The sequence below is a fragment of the Polypterus senegalus genome, chromosome 15 (genome assembly GCF_016835505.1).
Source record: "Polypterus senegalus isolate Bchr_013 chromosome 15, ASM1683550v1, whole genome shotgun sequence".
Taxonomy (NCBI): domain Eukaryota; kingdom Metazoa; phylum Chordata; class Cladistia; order Polypteriformes; family Polypteridae; genus Polypterus; species Polypterus senegalus.
Window position 1 is genome coordinate 714,111 of NC_053168.1, and position 20,422 is coordinate 734,532.

General features: G+C 44.6%; 1 protein-coding gene across 1 annotated transcript in view; it reads right to left on the minus strand.

Annotated features, from left to right (window-relative positions):
• The window catches only part of osbpl10b (oxysterol binding protein-like 10b), a 91,692-nt gene that overhangs the window by 41,205 nt on the left and 30,065 nt on the right, over window positions 1–20,422 (minus strand). The window contains 2 exon segments of the mRNA XM_039737172.1: window positions 4,655–4,794; window positions 12,194–12,401. Of these exon segments, the coding sequence (XP_039593106.1) occupies window positions 4,655–4,794; window positions 12,194–12,401 (348 nt within the window).

Below are 20,422 nucleotides of genomic sequence, written 5' to 3' on the forward strand. Positions count from 1 at the left end.
TCGCTCACTGCTTGGCCTTTCAAGTAGTGGGAAGTGAGTACAAGTGTGTGCGAATGAAGAACTGGTATAAATAAGTCTAAACTGGCTCTGTAAAGTTAACAACGGACCCCCATTCAAATACCTTTTTACTTTGACTCCCCCTTTTTCAAAAGTTGCAATGAGGCTGTAGAGCTAAAAAAACCAACAGAGGCCGGCATGTCACAGACCGACTGCTCTTCTACAGCCCATGTTGTGTGTGCAGAGATGGCGCAAGCAAATAAGTGAGATTGAGAGAACACTCTGAGGGCTCATCATCAGTATGTCTGCTATAAGCAACATTCCCCACATCTAAAATAGCCGGTGATTTTCTGTGAGTCTACGCTCTGTTTGCTCCTCATATCAGTTTTGTGACTTTAAGGCCATGTCTCATTTGACAAATCTTCCTGCAATTTTCTGTCACTTATGAATGCTCATGTGGAATGCACAGAATATAGCAATGAGGAACAAGGGACACTGGTCTGTTGAGCTTCACAAGCAGAAGAGAAGCTTGTCTGTCTGACGTCTCGTGTTTTACATAACAACAGAATGAGAAAAAGACAGAAAAGGGCTGGGAGTGCGCCTGAACTCGCCATACCTGTTAACCCCTCGTACAACACCAGCTCTGTCAGGCAGTGCGTGATTGGCTGTTAGGATAAGGAGCGAGCACAGCATCTTCAGAGATTACTGTAAGAGACAACAGAAGATGATAATGCGAGACGAAAATCGTAGTTGTGGCCAGGCTGGGTCAAAACTGGGAGATCCAAAAGAAACACAAGTGAGCAAAGCACGGGGCCAAAGTCCAAAACGCAAAACAAAAGCTCACACTTGGCTGACTTGAGTCACTAACTACAACTAAAGCTTCTGCAACCAAAGGGATACCAAAACTCGGAACTGCCACCGTACTCATAGCATCCCTGCTGCTTGCATCACAAATGTGCCAATTGCAGTCACGTGATAAAGTCTCCCGAGTCGTATAAACAAAAGATTAGAGTGAAATGAAAAACAAAAAAAGAACATTTTTGAAAACAAACTGTTAGAAACTCCCAGAAAATCAGTTTCATGTGAAAAAATAAAAACATAATAATAAGACAAACCTGCGTATAGAAATACACAAATACTATAATCACTAAATATGACAAGCCCAGTGATTTTCAGTCGGGCAAATTGACAACAGGATGAGCGATGGCAGTCAATAAGTCTGACATACCCAACAAATAGAAGTCCCGTAATGTGACAGTGGCTTTAGTTATGACACCCACGCCACGACTAAACTCAACTTTTACACACGTTTTTGGTGTGGTATGATGAATGTTATCCAATCAAGACCACAATGTTTTACTATGAAAGAAAATGTATTTTTCTTTGCTTATATATGTGTATTTTTTATGTATATTTATATTTCTTTATTTGTATGACAACCATGTCCTTTAAGATGGCACAGATTAACATTTTTTTCTTGAACACTTTCTGACAGCCGCTCTCCAAGATGGCCTACTGCCCTCTGGCTGTCCTGATGCACGTTTCTTATCTGTGTCTTTATAAGCTCAGGAGCTTCTTTGTCTAGTTAGTACAGCCATGATGAACTGACGGTTTGCCAGCCCATTGCAGAAGTGACTACAGTGGTCATTTTGAAATATCATCTACCAAACCAGCAAATGTCCAATGCCACTCTTGCAGTGTCGCCTCTCATCAAGTGTAACACTCAGAACTTCATCAGATCCACTGAACTCTCCAACAATATCCTTAAAGGCAGCAAATACAGCATGTGAGGGAGATCCTTAATGAAACTCCATTGTGCATTCCAACATGGTAGAGAACTAGTGATGAGAGAAACGTGAGAGTTTAATTGTGCATGCTTGTAGGCAAGGATCATGGCTCCCTTAGGGTTATTCCTCAGTCTGCTTCCATGGGTGCCCTCCAAAGCCCCCTCTTATGCAGCGTTCAAGTTGATATGGCATTCAGCGTGTGCCTTTTTAAAGAAAAACTCAACATATCAAAATGGACAGGTCTGCGTTTTCAGTAATTTGCTCTCTTCAGTGTAGCGTGTCCTTGAGTGCCACTTTGGTGAGAGAAACAAAAACGTGCAGCTGATCATTTCTAAGAATGTCCTCGTCTGCATTGGCAACATATGCCAAGATGGAGGCCTGATAAGCTCCTTCATAAAAAAACAAACTAGAAGGCAAATACACACGACGACTGTGATGGAGGGTCTTGTGAACACACTTCATTAATAAGATGGCTGTCTGTCCAGCCTGGTGCTGGTATCATGGCTGGGGATGATTAGGGCTCTCAGGACTTGGACAACTTGCTTTTAATGAAGGAAATACTGTAAGAAGTGTGCTTTGTATTGGTGAGTTCTAAAAGATAATCTGAGGGTCTTGTGGTGGACAGCTTGGCTGAACAGCATGAAAACAATGAAAGGCACACATGGAAATAACAAGAATGGTGGGAGAAGTTGGAATCAGCACTGAAACTAACTAAAACTTGAAATAAGCCCCTTAGAGTATGACACTGTAGAAAACGATGTGAAGCAACATGGAAGGGAAGAACAATTCCTCTTGAGCAAAGATGGGCACCTTCACTGCCTTCTGGGGTGTCACTCTGGTACCCCCTTAACAGGCCTGGCTGTGACATTTATTTTAGGACAGTCACATTTGCTTCTGCTTCTGTCCTGCAAAGGGATGACAAATCTGGAGATTTTTCAGGTAAGAAAGAAAAGTTCTTTGTTCAGGTAGTCTTACCCACTAATGACCACACTGGAGAGAGGAGACGAGTGGCAAGTCAATTAGCATGTGCAAGGAGAAAGATCACAGGAGACTGGAGCTGTCACAATATTGACCATATAAACCTATTATATAGTGCCTTTTCTCTGTCTTTTATAGACTCCTTTCCAATCTGTCTATTCATTTTTATTAATAGCTACACATAATTATCCCTATTTGACAAAGTTGTTTCTGAGCTTTTTCAGGCAAGTTTGATGAGCTTGAAGGTAAGGAAGTTTTTCTCACTAATCCTGGCACTGACTTGGGGAGACTTGTGGCCTGTTGCTGAGCAAATGACAGTAAGCACTTCACTGGACTCTGTACATGTAGTCTCTCTGAAGGCAGACGTAAAATACGCACGTCTGGAGACAACTAGTGACTGGGCAGGAACAACGAGACGCCTCACTGAGTGTCACATTTCTACACCAGTCCAACGCCTCGTGAAGGTACGGTGGCGATTTTGAACAGTAGATCAGTGGTGCTCTTGTCCAACAGACAGCAAGTTTCCGAATACGATGAACCGTCTACAGCTGAAACAACCTCTTTGAAACATATAAATATGCGTCACTTGTGCTGGGGCACAGTGCAGGTTTTAAAAATGCTAACCCTAACATCCTTGAAGAATTGCGCGAGGGCTCATGAGTCCCATGTGGATCGAATATTGAAGAACAGGAGGGGAGTCCCCATTAGAGAGTCACGTGAATTATACAAAGAGGGTAATGGCAGGAGGGAAGATCTGGGGCTGAGTGAAAAGGATCAACTGGAGCCATGCCGTACTGATGCCAACAGCTACATCTACTTTACTTAACAACACACCGCGCCTGAAAACTTGGACGCACAAAGCGACTGCCTGTTTTACCCATGTGGTAGAGGTGGCCCTGCACATGTGAATAGGGGGAGACCTCAGAGCTCCCATGTTAGTTGTAATTCCTACCCAAGACTCAGGCTGGTGCCATCACTTACACCGTTCACCTCTTTTGCCCTCAGAAATAAAGACTGATGTGTGATGACCAATGATGTCACTTCCTCTTCCATTATAAGCTCTGCCCTTCTGGCCCTGGTGGGGGTTATGTAACACCAGCCTTGCCAGAAGTCATCAGTCAGATCAAGACTCGTGACCAACTGAGACACCATGGCATTCTGCACTCTGGCTAGAAGCTTTTTTTTTTTTTTTTTCATTCAATTTTCACCTCTGCCAGTAAATTAGGGTCCAGCGGGTGGTGCCCCCTGCACTTATATGACAGTGACATTTTTAATTTACATGAAAGGTCGCCATACAATCAGAAATCGCACAAAGGTCATCATCAGTTTGGTTTTGTGTGTTTGTATTCTTGGCTCCCAGTTTATGGCCAACCCTGATGAAGGCATCAGAGTCCTGAAAGGCTTTGGCTTGGATGGACAAATCGGGTTGTCTGCTCTTAGTGTGGAGACCATGGCTTTACAGGATTTGGACATTTTGATATTTAATACCATGAAGCTGAGGAGAAACTACCTGCTGTGCCTGTGTCTGAGATGTTTGTGAGTAAGTGGAGGCTCTCATGCTCAAGTAAAATGAAAAAAAGTGGAGATGGAGTGATTGTTGACTTCTAATAAATGATGAATGACCGTTCATTGTGTTAAATGTATGTGGGACTGCAGCTCATTTGGTGTAATTGTGAAGCTGTTTTATAGTACCCGTACCAGTCTGCCAACTGAACCATCAAAACTCTTGTGGGAAATACACGAAAGCCTGCCAGCTACTGTGGTCAGAAAGTCATCATATCTTTGTTGTCTGAGATGTCACAAAACCAACCACCAATAATTCTTTCCTACATCAGAATCTGACAAAGTAGAGAAATCCAAAGATCTCCATTCGATGGCGAGCCACCGCTTACCTCAGCCGTGCACTGAAGGCCTCTGCTGGTCAAAGCAGGAGAAGGTTCTGCAGATCTTGTGGAAGGAATTTGATTTAAACCGTCGTTCTTCAGGTGCTCAGCAGAATAGGACTTTGGGCCCAGCCATCCAGGAACACCGTCTGCAACAGGCAAACACATTCATCACGGGAGGCACAGTGTGAAGAGGCGCGTCTGTATTTGCTGTGTGAAGATGTCCCATAATGGTCGTTCATTTACTTGTGCCAGTGCAGAGTCAATAGGCACCCTTAATGTGGTTGGGATCAAGTTTTCCCAGTTTCAACATATCAATAGGAATATTTCTATCAGTTTATTACAGAATGATACAACCCCCATCTTGTGATCTGGCATCCCATTCTGCCACTCACCACCACTGTGAGGACAGAGGAGCTTCAATTTGAAATCATTTACTGGTGAAAGAGATCAACTCCCAACAGCTCTGGTTTACCACCAAAATGGGGCTAATTGCTCAATGGTCACTTTATAGGTGGTCTTCTGTTTCCATAATGTGGCCCTAAATTCTCATTCGTGTGGAGACACTGAAAAATTAACACAAATATCACAAGACTGTGTGTAATGTTTTATGTATGATGGACAGGACATACAGCCATGCATGTTGCTGAGCTAGCGAGCATATCAAGCGTCTTCTCCCTTTTACTGTACCAGTAGCTGACTGTGTTTTATATACGTTTATATCGCAGCCTCAAGTACCGATGGCAGAGTGGAGTGGTTACCGGAAAAACGAGCAGACGGTGACCTATAAGGAAATCGCCGTAAGTGGACGCTTGCCCTTTAAGTGAGGAGGACCAAAGGCTCAAGACAAGGTCCAGTAGTCGTACACACACCCGAGTGGAGAGCGGCCACGTGTTAACAAAACTGTCACATGGTGTCTGTGATGAATGAATGTGTGTTGGATTCTTTTTTCCTCTATGGGCTGTTTTACTTTTATAGTTTGTTAAAAATATAAAATAGAGTTGGGCACCTCTTGGTGAAATCCCTTTTAATAGAGAAAAATGAGAAGAAAATGTGAAAATGAGACTGGTACTGTCAGTAATAGTGGTCTGAGTGGGATCACAAGAGTGCGGCTGTGTTATATAATGGACACCCCAGAAGGGTGTAAAGGAAGTGACGTTAGTTGGCTTCCTGCCGATCTTTGAGAGTGTGACTGAAAAGAGAGAAGGAGTTAACATTAAATTTCATGTGCCCAAGTCCCTCTGTGATGATTCAAGAGATTCTCGATGATATGTGCCAGTCCACCCAGTTTGGTATCATCTGTAAACTTCACCAGCCTGTTCTTTATATTTCTATCCAAATTATTTACATGCATACAAAACAGCAGCAGCCCCAACACTGACCCCTGTGGGACACCATTCTTAACAGCACCTAAACCTGAGAAGTCACTTGTGTACCCCCCACCACCACCCTGAATGCCCGCATGTTTCACTTTGACCACAGGCCTAGCTTATCAAACACCTCCTGAAAATCAGCTCCTATGCACCTCTCTGTTCATCTGCTTTCGTTTCTTCCATCATATCAGTGAAGCTCGGCCTTCTCCACCTGAACTCACAGTGACTGTTTTTGTCATGTACCGCTCCATCGTTTTCTTAATCATTCCCTTCATTAGTTTATCTGTGATGCATGTTAAATTCACTGGCCTGTAGTTACGAGGTACTTGGACCTGCCTGATCTCTGTTTTATATAACAGGATGATCTCTGCTGGCCTCCAGTCCTTAGGAATTGCACCAGTATGAAATGTTTTGTTAGAACCAAAAACATGCATGTTATACGACAAATCGCTCAGACACCACTGTTGCGCCAATGCAGTATATTAGGAATCATAAAGTCGTGGCGGCCAAAATAGCATTGAAAATGTCAAAAAAATGAAAAACAATAAAATCACTGAACTAGCATATGCACTATGGGAAGTGGTGTCTTGACTAGAAGATGCAAATAAATTAAAGAATGAATAGATAGACATCTCAAATATACAGTAAGTGTGTTGATGAGTTAGCAAGATTTTACAGTGACTGGCAAGAAAAGAAAACACCGGGGCAGAAAGCCGTGACGGGTCTCATGACAAACACGAAGAGCTCTTCATGGAGCCCTTATAGGTGAACCTCATCAGTTGATGTGTGGGCAAATGCCAGTGCCTGGTTGCAGTAAGCGGGCACCTAAGAGCAAGCAAAGCACCACAGACCTGCAAAACACAAAATTGTAGAAATTCAAGTGATGAGCAGGGTGAGCAAAAGAAACCAAAAAGGAAAGTAAGATTTGGGGGTTGGGGATGTAAAAGCACAGACTACTTGGCATACGTCTCTCCTGTCCATATAGAAAGGCAATTTGCTGTTACTTATTTATTTATTTTTCTTTGTTCTGCTCAACAGACACCGATAAGGTATGCTGCTGCAGAATGCAATGATATCTTGTCGCCTTGTAACTCAGTTGAACTAACCGTTGGTGTTGTTGAATTGGCACCCAGCTTTGCGTGTTATCTTTGTCACCAGCCTGTCTTTGAAAACGCACATTACAGAACCAGCTTAAAATATTAGAAAATGAAGGTGTTTTATATGTATGGACGATATTCAGAAATGTGTTTATTTCTAGCAGTGTCATGAGGGTGGTGTAATACAATATTAAGATAAAAATGTGTACATAGGAAAAAAGTTTAGAAACCAGTTGTTGCTCAGGCCCAGTTATGATCCTCCCAGATCAGATAAGAACTTTTACATGTAGTCATTTGGCCCCCAGGTGAATAACAAATCCAATACTGACTGGGTAGCTGGCCAGAGAGAACACAGGTGACAGAGGTGAAAGGCCATTGACAGAATGGAGGCTGGTGGCTGAAATGACAGGACCTGAACAGGTCTGTGCTGGCCAGCAGCTGGACTGGGGAGTTGTGCTGGTGAGCTGAATCATTGACACCCCCATTCGTGCAAGTGGGGTGACAAGGATGACCGGAATGGATAAGTTGAGGCTAACAAAGGTGCCCAGTGTCTCTGCGCATCTCTCTCAGCTGGTAAGTTAGTGCAGGCGCCATGTTGTCATCCAAGGGCCAGTGCAGACCAGAACTGACCAATCGACATACTAAGACAGAGAGCCACCTGGTAGTCTAAGCAAGATGAACTAATTATTAGCCTGGTTGTACTAATATTACTTTGTCAACACTCATCTTTTTATTCTGCTTATATATGGGGCACAATTGGAAACCTTAAATTGAAAGTGTAACTTTATCTCCCATCTGTTTTTGGCATTCTTATCTAACTTCCTACGATGTGATCATTTCTGTCACAGGCAAATCAAATCCACACGTTCACTGCATTGGTGGGTACCTGTTGTTAGGACACCTGATGGTTGTAATGGGCATATCCTCGGAGATCGCGATCGGAGTACTGTGGTGCAATTGATCTAAAATGTCCTCCGGGACAAACTTGGTCTATCTAAGGTGTGGATACATAAAAAAAAAAATAAAAACTGTTTTATTTGCTTGCTAAATATCTTCATGGTTTTGTTTTTATGTGTTTTGACCTTTTGCTTACTTCCTTAAATTTGTTTCTTGCTTGTTGTTTTGGCCTTTTCTTTAATCTCCCGGTTTTGACCTGTTTTGATTTCACGTCCTTCACCCTGTTAATCCAAATCTCATCTGCCCTGCACACATAACAGCCTGGTGTTATACAGTAGATTTAAAAGACAGGAGGACTTATTGAACTACAATAGCAGTCCATCCAGTCTACTTAGAGTAATCACTGAAGGACTATACATGGGCTTTGGGGGCATTCTGTTAAGGTCTACATTGGGCACTTTAAAAGGGTAAAATAGGGTTACCCAAGGACCTCAGCATGACAAACCAAGTAAGACTGGCCACTGCACTGTGTTATTCTCAGGGTGTGCATGTTGTTCTTCTACGAAAACAAATTGTAGGGTTCATAGTATTGTTACATGTAAAGAGTACAGTTAAATTCTTACAATAATTATGAAGCAGTGCTAACCCTGGCCCACTCTGTTTCTCACTGTGGTGTCCTGCTGTGCCCACATTGTGCCACTGTTCTACTGCCAAGCTGTTTGCCTGCCCATGGAAAGACATCTGACGTATTGGGATCGACGGATAGAAAGATTCTGTCGTCATATTAGACGCCCAGCACAGACGTTACAGAAGAATGACCAGCAGGGTGCAGGTGGCCAGTTGGCCGAAGTCTCCACAACTCTGACTGGGCCTGAGTTTGTGTGTTATGGCTGACTGTGGAGCCCCCGAGGGTTTTCTTTCCCTCATTGATGCTGCTGATTGAGTTTTAGTTTTCCTCTCCTCTGTCACCTCACTCCCACTAGACAGACATTGTGAGCTTCCATTTATGTTAATCAGTATGGAGATGCTTACATTTATTGTGTTTAAATTAATTGGAGTCTTTTTGTGCACTCACTGTGTGATTAGAGCTTTATAACGCTTCTGTAGTGCCCATCACTGAGAGTGGGCTCACGGGCAAACACAATTACAACAACAGGCTGAACTTTTAAGCTGATGTGTCCCAACTAACATATTCATATGTGTGTTAAATCTAGTGTCCCCTTTCCATCACAAGGCTTACAATGGTGAGGACATGCTCTGCAGGGGCACAGGGTAGGGGTTGGCATTCCTAGATGCATTGTCTCTCTCTCTCTCTTTCTCTAAATTTTAGGGCCCTGGTGGCACCACAATACCAGCCACCCTTCAAGCAACCCTGATCCCTCAAGCACAACAAGAGATGGCAATGCGAAGACAAGTCAAAGCAAGCGGGGAAACCTTTTTACATTTGTCGTGCATACAGCCGTGCAGTGCAGAGCCAGTCAGGATGGGCATGGGGCGGGCATGGGGCGAGCAGGGAGCAGTTATACTTGCTGTGGAAATTGTCCGTCTCCAGACTACTTTCCTACACTGCAACACGCCGTAACTGCAGACATAAAGAAAACAAAACATATGAGCAGCACAGAACCTGACGCAGACCACTGCCGGGGGGCACAGCACACGACAAGAGTCACAAGCTTGCTTAGGAGGACACCAGGAACCACTTTCTGTGACGCTGGGAGTGTAGGCCCCGAGGGGTGCTATATACAATAAAGACTCATTTGTGCCTAACTGAGGACAGGCAGCCGGTGACAATTCAGGAGTGCCCTTCTCTTGGAACAGAAGTGCAGGTGCAGTGCACCCAGTGACCACTGAAATGAGGACCCTGTCACAGCCGTGAAGTGCTGGGACGGGAGCCGTGGTGAATGTCTGGTCACGCCTGATAGCCACAGCAGGTAAAATGCAGAGCAGTCTGGCTAGGGACTTAGGCTTGCATAATTGAGCTGGCAGAGGTACGGGCACAGAGTGGCATGGACCATCAACAGAACATGTCCACCTGGACAGTGAAATGTCAATAGGCACATATTAAATGGTGAAATATGAAGAGCAAATAGCCTTCACGCCACTGGGGCGTATTGAGAGGGTCCACTGGAGTCAGCCATGGCATATCCAAAAAGAACCACTGACTGACACAAAATTCCGTGCTGATGACATCTAGTCAGTGCCTGTAGGGGGCTCTCTAACAGCAGTTCTACATTTGATCCCCTTGAGTTGAAGCTTCATGGCTTTGCAGTAGTGATGGACATTTTAATTCACTTTAACGGATTTAATTTTTAAGTGACTTTGTTCATTTGATTCAGTTCATTTGTTTGATTCCACAACAGAATCGAGGGGAGGTGGCAGAGAAAAGCAAAACACTTTTGGTGCCTTCTTTGAATGATTTGCACTGCAAATACCTAATAAAATAATTCTTACACACTCCTATATAATCTATACATTAAACATGCTGATAATTCATATCGTATAACATTGTCCTGATTGAGAGCACACAGCATGACTAAAGAGTTAAAATGCATAATGAAAACAAGACGATCGGTTCAAGAATCAGAAGGGAACAAGACTCTACAGCTTGTTTGAAGGTAACGATTCAGTATACACATCAAATGCATGAGAATCGTACAACTCATTCTTGGGTAATGATTCAGATTGAGAGTCACATGACTCATTTGTAGATTATTATTCAGTTTGTGAATCAAATAAACAAGAACATGTCACTTGTTCTCGGGTAATGATGCAATGCACAAATGAAATGAATGAGAATTGTCTGACTCGTTGCAGGGTAATGACTCGGTTTGTGAATCAAACGAAAGAGAACCGTGTGACTTGTTCTCAGGTAAGGGTTCAGACTGAAAATCATCGTTCCTGAGTAATGATTCAGTTGGAACACCAAATGAACGAGAATCATCTGATTTGTTCGTAGATGATGATTTAGTTCATGAATCCAACGAATGACAGCCCTGCAACTCGCTGACTCGTTAGTGGGTAATGAATGATTCAGTTGGCAAATCAAGCAAATGAGAACCACGTCCCATGTCCTCAATTCAGTTCACAAGTCGAATGAACGAGTTCTGTGCCCCTTGTTTGTGGGGGATGACTCACTTCACAAATAATTGTTAGAATTCAGAACAATATTTTAATGAGGTTCAATTTTGTGCAACTGATTTGTTAAATGGGGACATGAACATATTAGTTTAATATTATGTTTTGTATTCTTGCTTAAGACATTCCAATAACAAATTGCACATAACAAACAATTAACAGAGATAAAGGTGTTCTCTCACTATTCACTATTGTACCTGTGTGATGAACAAGAGAGCGATTGGTGGCGGAGCTCTCGTTTGTCGGTAATAATTCAGCTCAAATTTGAAAGCATCAGAATCCGAAGTGAAGGAGAATCCTGAATCAGACAAGCGAGACTCACACATGCGATTTCCACATCTACCTCCAAAATGAAAGCTGATGCTGGTGTCATGCGTGTCCCACACGCTTCTGCTGGGCTGCACCGAACGGACTCCTTTTGTGCTTGCAAATCAATTCGTATGGCTGATTGAAAAGAGTCGTTCAAAAAGAATAAATTGTTCAGAAATCACCCATCACAGTTCTTACCAATATGCTCAACAAGCTGAAATCTGATTGAAAAATTAAATTCATAAACATCAGTCTAACGGTTATGCAGGCTTTCCAGCAAACACACAGATGAGTTTGTCTACTGGAAGAAATTCGACACTTGGAAGTAACGACGACTGAAGCGCAAACAGCACTTTCTTTGACACCAAGACCTGCAGAATTCGAGGGGCACCAGCCATTTCCAGAGATGCCTTCTGCAGGGGCTCCAACCGCTGGTACAGCGTGACTTGTGTGTAATTTTAACAAGCGGTGCTTTGTAAGAAGACTGGAAATCAAGAACACGATGAGGAAGGCCACTTAAGGTCACAGTAAGAGGGCCGAGAACACAAAGAATAAGAGACAGTGCAAGGAGCCGATACTGGGCGACTCCTTAAGGGTGTAACGGCTGTGAGAGGAGCTACCTTAAACACTTCTGACCAATCAGAAAGAGTCTCAGGTCCGAGTACAGAGAGCTGTTGTAACCTAGCGACCAGAGACCCCGCTAGCTAAGTGTACGTGAAAGGCCGGTGGCCGCTCACCTGGAGGCAGGGTCTTGCTGTGCTGGGACGCCTGGCTGACGTTCTGCTGTAAGATGTTGAGACACTCGCCGAGGCAGCTGAGAGTCGCGGCTGAGGTAGCTTTCAGAAGCAGCAGGTCTTGGTCCAGGGAGGTAAGAGGGCCTCGAGTCGGCAAAGCTTCTATAGAATGGACGAGGCTCTTTTGCTGCCCCTCCGCTTGACTCATTATCTGATAAAGAGAAGCACAGTAAGGCTGTTAGCATCTCCATGTCAATTGTGTACATGAAAGTTTCACCCGACAAGATAAACCGCATAACCTGACAAGTGTGCCTTGCGTGTGCACCTCCACGTGATGAACTGCCTCATGAGATCCTGGGGTCCCTACAGAGAATAATTCAGCAAAAATCAGGAGCTACAAAGAGACTGCGCTTAGTGGGACACAATCAAGAAGATACGTGGTGAGGTTGAACCTGACCTGCTCCAGCAAAGTGGGCTGATGGCTCAGAAGACAAAGACGTAGCCGAAGAAATGAGACGCAGTGAAAAGCAGAAAATCAGTCGTAACTGGCGCCACAGCCAAACCACTAAACCAAAATCAAAAAACAAGTCAAGGCACTCCTAAAGCTGGAGAAAGCACAAGTGTAGTAAATGGTGTGACCAGTAGGGGGCATAATAGCACCCTGCATCCCAAAACACGACGACACCAAGACAGTCCTGGGCAGGTTTGATCCTCCAGTACAACACACAATTACAGTCATTACTTCTCCTCTTTCTTCTCCCGTCTCTCCAGTGAGTTTTGTCCTACTGCCTCCTGATTCGAAGTCCCTGAGAGAGACAAGATGCCTCCTTTTATGACGGACCTGGCAGGCCATCTGGTGCCTATGGCAGTACACTGTGGACACACTTCCGGGCCATACGGAAGCTCAGTAAAACATTGAGTATTTCTCCTGGCAGTGCCCCTTGGCAGCACCAAGAGACCCCGACAGGGCTACACTTCTAAACTGTAAGTCCCAGGCAGTCCTGTGGGTGACCAAACTGGGAGTATGCTAGAAGTACACTGCCTCCTCTTGTTGACCCTGATTTTCAGCCTCCCTCAGTCCATCCATTATTCCCTTTTCCCCAGATTGGATTGAAACAGAAAACCATTCTGGCCAGAATGTATCTCAGTCCAGATGATCCTGATGGCCTCCTGGCTGTGCAAGGCTTTGTAACCCAACCCAGCCAGGATGATGCCCGTCCATCCATTATAGCATCTACAATAGATAGACAAGTATCTGCCATCACAGACGATGCTATGTGAGCTAGTGACGTCACATGACACGACTTCCAGGGGCAGGTGGGGTCTTGTATAGCGCCTTCCTATACAAGTGCTTCATTTCTATGCTTTGCTGTTTGTCCTCCTACTGGCATGAGTGGGAAGAGAGAGACCACCTGTACACGTCCATTACAAGAGAAGGAGGTCTCTGATTGACAGGTGGGACTTCCAGTTAGTAGGCGTCACTTCTTGGATTGAAAAGAAACTTGGATGAATTGTACCGTTTTCAAAATGCTGGGAGGAAGAACAACAACAAGCAGAGAGAAGAAATAAAAGAATCAGAGCGAAACGGACCAGCAGCCACCGACTTGTGGACCCTCCAGTGATGATCACTGCGGACATCATAGAAGTCAGTATCTTCAAACTTAATGACTACTGTTGCTGATCACCGCACCGTGAGGAGGTCCAATTACACGACTAAGGGTCAGAGGATGACAAATTACACGACTGCCTCATGGCTTTTCATCTCACTTTCAGATTTCCCTGCACGCCAACAGCCAATTAACATGCAGACCAGTGTCCTGTACAAAGGCTTTCCAGGTATGGCGAGTTCAGCCTCTCATTTTCTTTTTCCATTTTGTGGTGGTGCGGCAAACACGAGACATCTCTCCTTTTCACGTGGTCCGAACCCCCCGCTTTCATTCACTCCTTTGCACTTCCACCCGAGTACTCCTTGGCTTTCTGCTCTCACACACACAGACTCAGTCAGGGCGAGTCGCAGACCGGTGTGACCGAGTCACTGAGGGCTTCACCTAGAAAGGGCCTGGAGGTACAGAAACGCAGAGGGCAGAGCCATGAGGAGCTACTTGTCTGACTGCTGCCAAGATGGACCTCCTGTTGCCAAGACTGACAGGCCTATCAGTTTAATTACTGATCAGTGACCTGCTCTATGAGATGAGGCCTGGACCCTAAGCCCACCACACTGCCCAAACCCTGTCACCATATCACGGTCAACAGTGAAGACGTCCCTTTCAAGAATCACAAGATTTGATCAGCTTACTCCTATAGTGACACTCACTTCATAGACAGCAAGTGATACGGAGAGCAGGCAAAAGTGAAACAAGAGGCAGTGCCACACAGGATGGTAGGTGACAGACCAGAGGTGGCAAACAGTGGACAGCACATGATAGCTGACACACAGCAATCCGTAGACCACAGACGGTAAACGACAGACAAAGGAACACCGAGAAATGTACAGTGGTGTGAAAAACTATTTGCCCCCTTCCTGATTTCTTATTCTTTTGCATGTTTGTCACACAAAATGTTTCTGATCATCAAACACATTTAACCATTAGTCAAATATAACACAAGTAAACACAAAATGCAGTTTTTAAATGATGGTTTTTATTATTTAGGGAGAGAAAAAATCCAAACCTACATGGCCCTGTGTGAAAAAGTAATTACCCCCTTGTTAATAAATCACCTAACTGTGGTGTATCACACCTGAGTTCAATTTCCGTAGCCACCCCCAGGCCTGATTACTGCCACACCTGTTTCAATCAAGAAATCACTTAAATAGGAGCTGCCTGACACAGAGAAGTAGACCAAAAGCACCTCAAAAGCTAGACATCATGCCAAGATCCAAAGAAATTCAGGAACAAATGAGAACAGAAGTAATTGAGATCTATCAGTCTGGTAAAGGTTATAAAGCCATTTCTAAAGCTTTGGGACTCCAGCGAACCACAGTGAGAGCCATTATCCACAAATGGCAAAAACATGGAACAGTGGTGAACCTTCCCAGGAGTGGCCGGCCGACCAAAATTACCCCAAGAGCGCAGAGACAACTCATCCGAGAGGTCACAGAAGACCCCAGGACAACGTCTAAAGAACTGCAGGCCTCACTTGCCTCAATTAAGGTCAGTGTTCACGACTCCACCATAAGAAAGAGACTGGGCAAAACGGCCTGCATGGCAGATTTCCAAGATGCAAACCACTGTTAAGCAAAAGAACATTAGGGCTCGTCTCAATTTTGCTAAGAAACATCTCAATGATTGCCAAGACTTTTGGGAAAATACCTTGTGGACTGATGAGACAAAAGTTGAACTTTTGGAAGGCAAATGTCCGTTACATCTGGCGAAAAGGAACACAGCATTTCAGAAAAGAACATCATACCAACAGTAAAATATGGTGGTGGTAGTGTGATGGTCTGGGGTTGTTTTGCTGCTTCAGGACCTGGAAGACTTGCTGTGATAGATGGAACCATGAATTCTACTGTCTACCAAAAAATCCTGAAGGAGAAAGTCCGGCCATCTGTTCGTCAACTCAAGCTGAAGCGATCTTGGGTGCTGCAACAGGACAATGACCCAAAACACACCAGAAAATCCACCTCTGAATGGCTGAAGAAAAACAAAATGAAGACTTTGGAGTGGCCTAGTCAAAGTCCTGACCTGAATCCAATTGAGATGCTATGGCATGACCTTAAAAAGGCGGTTCATGCTAGAAAACCCTCAAATAAAGCTGAATTACAACAATTCTGCAAAGATGAGTGGGCCAAAATTCCTCCAGAGCGCTGTAAAAGACTCATTGCAAGTTATCACAAACGCTTGATTGCAGTTATTGCTGCTAAGGGTGGCCCAACCAGTTATTAGGTTCAGGGGGCAATTACTTTTCACACAGGGCCATTATTAGGTTTGGATTTTTTCTCCCTAAATAATAAAAACCATCATTTAAAAACTGCATTTTGTGTTTACTTGTGTTATATTTGACTAATGGTTAAATGTGTTTGATGATCAGAAACATTTTGTGTGACAAACATGCAAAAGAATAAGAAATCAGGAAGGGGGCAAATAGTTTTTCACACCACTGTACGTGCTAAGGTTTGTGTGGTGAACTGCTCGTGACATCAATAGCAGCTCAGGTGGACGTGTTATCTGAATAATGGAAGTCCACATAATGACAGACTTTATTTGTCCCAATTGGAAATGATGCTTTTGCAGAAGCTCAAGAAATAATATGACAAACAACAAATCCTCAAACACACGCAAAAGTGACAAAAAAGAACAGCTTCTGGCTTGGTTGAAATTAAGAGAGCAGCCCCCGTGAGGCGTACTGCAGTTGGGATGAAGGACCCCCGGTCGCCTTTCTTGACACACTTCTGCTGAGTAGTTTGTTGGCTGTGTTGATGTGTCACAGAGGGGATGTGCAGCGTTTGGTCTCCAGTCTCTCCTCCAGGGGGTCCAGAGTGTGTCCCTTATAATTAGCGTGTTGATTGGGTGGTCCTCTCTGGCCATCACAGAGTCACAGGACTCGTAAAGGACGTCCCTACCCAGGAACAGTAAACGAGTCTGCTCTGCTCGCTCTTCTATCGTTTCTCTGTGGCGTCAGATCAGTCCCCAAGTGTCTATAGCAGTGCCGCCCCTGACTGTGGACTGGCTGTTTGAGTTGAGCTCTCCACTTAACTTCTCTCCCCTGCCTCATCCCCCTTGTCGATGAAACCTTATCTGAACTGCTGTTAGACTTCTAGTCCGAGATGTCAATAGAGAAGGTGACAGGCCTGTTCCTTGTGGTGCTCCAATGTTCCCCAGACAGTCCTTGAGTCTCCCTGACAGATAGTCCATTATCAGGTCCCCAGAGGCTCATCCACCTGCATATCCCTGAGCTGAGCCCTCATCTCGGATTCCTGGATGGCACTGAAGGCACTGGAGACATCAAACTCCTCATCCTCACACCACTGCCAGCGTTGCCCAGCCTTGTGGAGCAGACAGATGATTGCATCCTCCACTCCAATCTTTGTCTGAGTGGCAAACTGCAGTGGTCTACCATGAGGTGAGTTCTATAGTCCTGGACCAGCCCCTCAAAGGTCTTCATGATGTGTGACACTGGAGCCACTGGTCTGCAGTCATGAGGTGAAGAAGCTGCCTTACAATCAGGACCTCCTTCACAGCGCCGGCTCTTTCTGGAGCTTTAGTGACACAAATTTAGTTACCTGTCATCTCAGCCTTTTCATTTTGCAGACTTCCTCTTTAGTTTGCTCTGTTTTTCTTCCACCCAACCATCTTTCCATCCATTTCTAGTATGTGACAATAATAAAATCATAAATGGCCCTGTAACTCCCTCACTTATCCAGTTCAGAATAGAGAGGAGCAGGTGTCTGTCCCAAAAGCAGGTTCAGGATGGGAAAGAGCACTGGATTTTGTGCAAGTCTGTCACTCGGCACACCAGTTCAATTTAGTGGCACACCAGTTCATCCAACCTTCATCAGGGAACAGAAACTCCATTGAAATGAGACAAACCTGTTAAGGCAGTATGTACCACCTTAACAGAGCTGAGCTAGGAGAAGGGCAAAAAAAGTCAGCAAATATTTGGAAATCAGGAAGTTGACCAGCAAATAAAGCGCCTCTCAGCATCCTGCTGGCCGTGAAGAGAGCGCTCCCCACGGGTCTTGAGATCTGCCAGTAATGGAAATCAGCAGCCTGGGGCCTCTGAAATGGTCAATAAGACATCTGGAATTGCTTGGAAACAAAGTGTCCTTGGCAGCCGCATTGGCCTCTTTGAATTACGAGCAAACTGCAAGAAAGTGCCAAGCGAGGCTGACGGGGGAGACACCTCCGCACAACACGATTCTCGGTGGCGCTTTAATTATCTCAGAAAAGAAATTTATAAGCAAGCAGTGAAGAAAGGAACAACGTGAAAAATCACAAACACAAAAACAGCTGAGTAGAGCCGAGTCAGCCATGTGCAGCAGGACAGCGTGAAGGCCAACGCAGCCAAGATTTACTGAGGCGAGAAACTGAAAGATGAAGGTGTAATGGGGGGCCAAAGGCAAATGTGTGCAATATGACAAACAGCATTCCTGACCACCAATCACTTATATAGCGCCTTTCAGCATCTGTTAGAAAAGGTGCACTGCCTGTCTATTATGACATCTATCTGTGATGCCTTTCAAGCTCTAGTTTCCAATCATATAGTGCCTTTCAGTATCTATTTCTATTATATAATACTTATCATATTTATCATTCACATCATTTCCAATATATAGCGCCTTTCAATGTCTCTCTTTCCGTTATACAAACAGCGTGTGACATTTGTCTCTAGTTCTATCTAATATATGGCGGCTTCAGCGTTTGTCTCCCAATCATACAGTATCTGCAGGAGAGCCCAGACAGAGACACGAGTACTGTGGACACGGGGAGACCAGGCCAGGATTTCATCCGGGAACGAAGAGCTGCCGACCTAACACTGTGCCAGCGTGCCACCCACTGTGCTCATTAGAGGACACGCTGCAGTGGCTTCACTAGGATGTCATCCGTAGGTGGGCACCTGGATAGGCAGGGAGGGCAAGGATTATGTAGGTTCCTGCTTTTCATTAGGAGGGCAGACAGCCCTTTTCAGATGGCATTGCCCACCCCAGCCACACAGGTGCCAAAACTCAAGTCTGGTTGATTTTCAGTTTTCGTCATGCATTGTCCTAACATGTCATACAATCAGTAACTCTTAGGGTGTGACACACTTGAGAAATACTTCACAAACACGACTGACGCCTGTCTTTCTGTGTCAGAGACGCTATTGTGGCGGACGCCCAGGACCCATGCCCAGCTGGGACGCCCCTTTGACAATGGATCTGGGGGAGCAGCCATGGGATGCACATTATGTCCCCCAGAACTCTTGGTGGCAACCCCCCTGGGTTGCATCGGATTACACCGGAGCCCATCCCTTACATCCAACACCTGGAGCACTGGAGCCAGAGTTGGGCGGAGTGGAGGTGAAAACCAGTGTGGTGTGGGTATAAAAGTGTGCCAGCAGGGGGCAATACATTATAACAGAAACCAGTGCTCTGTGGATGCCAGGCTCAAGAAAGTACAGATATGGTGCCCATCAGCAAATATTTGAGGGCACCAACAAGAAGCGTAGAACAGCATAGACACAGGACACTTGTTGGCGGGCAGAGCAGGGCTGCCGAGGGCACATCGCCTAGCTAAGCTGGCCCTGTTGTTCAATCACTCAGGGTCCATGCAGTGTATGAGGGGCACGCGTATTAAACTGAATGGACTTCAGCACACTCCAACACCACCAATGGTTATCTCCAAAACCTTTAAAGTTTTATGTGCTAACACAAGGCAGGGCCTCAGGGTGAAGGTAAAAATGGGCATCCAACAAAGGGGCCACCAAAAATCAGCCTGACCACACCTCCTGACCCCCACAGGGGTCTTTGAGCTAAAATGCAGGGCAGAACACCAATGACAGCCTAATGGAGGCCCTGCCACTCCTGGGCCAGTGTGCCCTGTCATCTGTTTTACAGCGCCTTTCAGGTCTGTCTGTACTTCTATCTGTTATACAGAAAGCTCCTTCATTACCTACGGCGCCTGTCTGTCTATCATATAGCGCCTTTCCTATCGATCTGTGTACCTCTTATATAGCACCTTTCATATGTCCCTGTCCCCTTCATTTTGTCTGTTACACATCTGCCTTTCTATCCATAGAGCACCTTTATCATAAACTGCTTTTCATGTCTATCTGTAAATAAATATAGTGCCTTTCATGTCCAGTATATCTGTCTGTATAGTGCCTTTATATGTAGCATACAGGGCTTTTCACACTTATCCATCCTTTATAGATATGAATAATACTATATGATAGAGCTACATATATCTACTCTCTCTCTCTCTCTCTCTCTCTCTATATATATATATATATATATATATATATATATATATATATATATATATATATAGCTATTTACTTTATATATGATAGTTCAACATTTAGGATTAAACTCCCCCCAAAGTCTTTAAAACGCTTTGACTGATTTGACAGAAATTTGGTGACATTGTAGATAAAAGAAAATTGGTCTCCCCGTGTTTTTTTTGTTTTAATTTGTCCATTTATTCACATTCTGCTAACATTCCTGCTCTGTGCTGAAGGTGGGCTTCATGCAAATCAGGAATGGAACAGAAGCAGTTGATAGGCTGAATAGCACCACTAACCAATAGGGTGGAC